Below are 3,482 nucleotides of genomic sequence, written 5' to 3' on the forward strand. Positions count from 1 at the left end.
CACTGTATATATATATATATATATATATATTGTATATATTATATAATCATAAGACCCATGAACATCATAATGTAATTGTCTGTGGCCTTTATTAAATGTATGTTCTGTAACTGTAAATGAATTGTTGAGGTTAGTCACCAACCATCTGGAAAATAAAGTATAATACTTAATATCTGACAGCAAGATCAGTATATGCATGACATGCAGACTCAGCAACAGCTGCTACATTCATACACATTTTTCTAAATGTATCTATGTATAGAAAAATCCTTTTTTAAGACTAGCAGCTAACAGACTGCAGTAAAACGAGATAAGAAAATAAGTGTGAGAAAACACAGCAGACAAGACCATTGAGGGTGTAAAGAGGGAAGTAAAAGGACTGTACATTAGAGTTGCTTCCTGTGGGTTTTTTTTTTTTTTTTTTTTTGTTTGTCATTTTGTTCTTCATTTTTCAAACTGATTTGACCAAAAATGTGCTTATATAATGGTAAATAGTCATTTGATACTTAGCCAAAAGTGTCAAAATGCACTTCAGTTAAGTATCATATAACTGTCTGTTGATGTTGTAGGCAAAACAATGGTTTATGTGCACGTTAGTCGTTAAACAAGAACTACACGTTGAACTCTAAAAAGTTCAATATAGGTTGCTGAGAAAATTCTTGGTAATGAAGAAATTTGTAGAATATCTGTGTCCTAGTTTTATGCAACATTATTATGATATCTATAGAAATTTAGTCAAGTTCATCTTTAACTTTATTTTGTGTTTTCTCTTATGGCCAATGAAATACACTCATACGAGTGTGGAAGTTTTTTATTTTTTAATTTTTTTATGTAGGGTGGCAACCAATAAGGCAGTACTGCCCCCTTAAATATCACAGTATATTGCAACACCCCTAAACTAAAAGATCTTCAGCTTCAAGAGGGAAAAATACTGCAGTTTTGAGATTTTTTGGCGATGTAGGAGAACATTCAGCAAGACAGCAGCCAGTTTGTCCATTGGCCTTATAGAGCTTTTTTTTCCGCCTAGGGTACCGACAGTACCAGTGAAGAATCTCAGTGGCTCCAGCCCTGTCCATCCGGCTTTAGCTGGTAGGAAAATAAGACACATTCCTAATACATTTTCAGAAATGATAAACTAACTGTACATTACATATTCTAGTTTATACATTGTAATTTGTTAATACATATGCATTATGATGCACTGCAGGTATTACAGGTATTCTGATGAGTGCAGCAGGACTACCTGTATGTTTGACTCGTCCACCAAAACTAGTTCTGCATCCCCCACCTGTCGGCAAGAGTGACATCAGACCAATTCCTGGCATTGGGCACTGTTGCCGCAAGACCACCAAGAAACAAGCACGCAAAGGTAAGAATTCATGGGTATTTGTACTTCTAGACAAATTCACAGATAAATACATTGTACTGCAGTGTTGCTGCATAATTTTGTTTCTGAAAGTTGCTACTGAGGAAGCGATGACTAAAGTCCTTAAGTAAGGTTGCACTTTATCAATTCATGCCAAAATACATTGTGGTGAGTCATAAATAAAGTCATAAAAACACAGAAACATAAATGCAGCAGCCACCAATCACTACCAGCTGTCGCCATCGATGGCCATTCAACGGGTTTATATACACACCAAATGAAATTTGAACGAAATTTGAAATAAAACATAAGTGATTTGTTTTCCAGGTAGAACACCTGAGGAAGTGGTAAAAAGGTACTTACAGAAGGTCAGGAATCCACCAGAAGAAGTAAGACATCATTGTTACTTTAAAATAAGTGTTAAGATAAGTGTTTTTTATTTTAAAATAATTGTAATTTTATTGTGCAAAATATTTCTACAGTATTTTTAATACAAATTGATATAAAATTGAAGAAAACTTTACAGGTTTCATCATTTTCAATATTACCAGATAACAAATTAATAACTCAAATTAATTAACAAATTATACAACTACTGTTAAGTCGATCCAACCTTACCCAGATACATAAAGTACACTCAAAACGGTATGTACTGTATTGCAATCTTGACTGCTTGATTGTTGTGTTGTTGAAAAATGTAAAATATATTAGCACTCAGTAATATATTGAAAGTTAGATATATAGTACATCCTACTTTACCTGCAATACATAGAGTATAAGCAATATGTACTATATAGCATCTCGGCTACGTGATTGTTTCTGTTGTCGCAAATTTGTAAACTGTGTTATCATGCATCTCTATATATAAAGTTGGATACAACTTTATCTGCATACAGTACACTCACATTAAGCGAACTGTACTGTATAGCAAATCTAAACTGCCTGATTTTATTTCATCACAAAATGTAATTGTATATCATTCTGCTCTTTATATAAAGTTGGATATAGAAATGTCTGCATACATAAAGTACACTTGCATAGGGTGATATATAGTATTTAGTAAATCTCAACTGTTTGATTGCTTGTGCTGTCGCAAAATGTAAGCTTTATTATCATCTATCTCTAATCTGCTAAATGCATGAAGATATTAAAACTTTATAAACATTAACATCATGATTTTCTATGAAGCTGCTTTGAAACAATGTGTATTATGAAAAACGCTATATAATTTGTGTTATATCAGTATTCTGTATTTCATTTCAGGATTGTACTATCTGTATGGAGGCTCTGGGGGTACCCTCAGGGTATAAGGGTCCAGGTGTTGCAAGTGTTTCACGTGCAGAGTCCGTTGGACGACTGGCACAATGTGGGCATCTTTATCACCTGCAGTGCCTAGTGGCCATGTACAACAATGGCAACAAAGATGGCAGCCTGCAGTGTCCCACATGCAAGACAATATATGGAGTAAAGACAGGCAACCAGCCGTCCGGTAAAATGGAGTACCATGTCATCCCGCACTCACTTCCAGGACACCCAGACTGCAAAACCATTCGCATCATCTACAACATACCGCCTGGGATACAGGTATAACTATATCATATGGTATATAAAGCTATGTTCTATAAAAAACAGTCAGATTGTAGTCCATTTTGAGTGCATCTTGGTTGTGTTTACACTTGGACTCCACACAATCATTATTATATTTAATAGAAAATCTCCTCTCCTATCCTATCTCTCCCAAGGGTCCTGAGCATCCAAATCCGGGGAAGCCTTTTACTGCAAGAGGATTTCCCCGTCACTGCTATCTCCCAGACAATGAAAAAGGACGCAAGGTAAGTCCTCTCATCATACAGTACGTGTTCAAAACTACTGTTTTGGTTTTTGTTTTTTAAATCTCTTATGCTCACCCAGGCTTTATTTATTTGATCAAAAATATAGTAAAAACTGTAATATTGTGAAATATTATTGGAATTTCTTTCTCTGTGATGGCACAGCTGAATTTTCAGCAGCCATTATTCTAGTCTTTTAAATTATTCAAATTATTCTAATATGTGACCCTGGTCCACAAAACCAGTCATAAGGGTCAATTTTTTGAAATTGAGATTTATACATCATC

General features: G+C 34.7%; 1 protein-coding gene across 2 annotated transcripts in view; it reads left to right on the plus strand.

Moving 5' to 3' along the window:
• The window catches only part of LOC107692161 (E3 ubiquitin-protein ligase DTX4-like), a 20,889-nt gene that overhangs the window by 13,778 nt on the left and 3,629 nt on the right, over positions 1–3,482 (plus strand). For both annotated transcript variants that reach the window (XM_016491111.1, XM_016491109.1), the window contains exons 4-8: positions 1,028–1,089; positions 1,208–1,369; positions 1,694–1,755; positions 2,630–2,950; positions 3,109–3,198. In XM_016491111.1, coding sequence (XP_016346597.1) covers positions 1,028–1,089; positions 1,208–1,369; positions 1,694–1,755; positions 2,630–2,950; positions 3,109–3,198 — 697 coding nt within the window. The remainder of the gene's footprint in view (positions 1–1,027; positions 1,090–1,207; positions 1,370–1,693; positions 1,756–2,629; positions 2,951–3,108; positions 3,199–3,482) is intronic.

This window comes from Sinocyclocheilus anshuiensis, unplaced genomic scaffold, assembly GCF_001515605.1.
Source record: "Sinocyclocheilus anshuiensis isolate Anshui unplaced genomic scaffold, SAMN03320099.WGS_v1.1 scaffold322, whole genome shotgun sequence".
In the NCBI taxonomy this organism is placed as follows: domain Eukaryota; kingdom Metazoa; phylum Chordata; class Actinopteri; order Cypriniformes; family Cyprinidae; genus Sinocyclocheilus; species Sinocyclocheilus anshuiensis.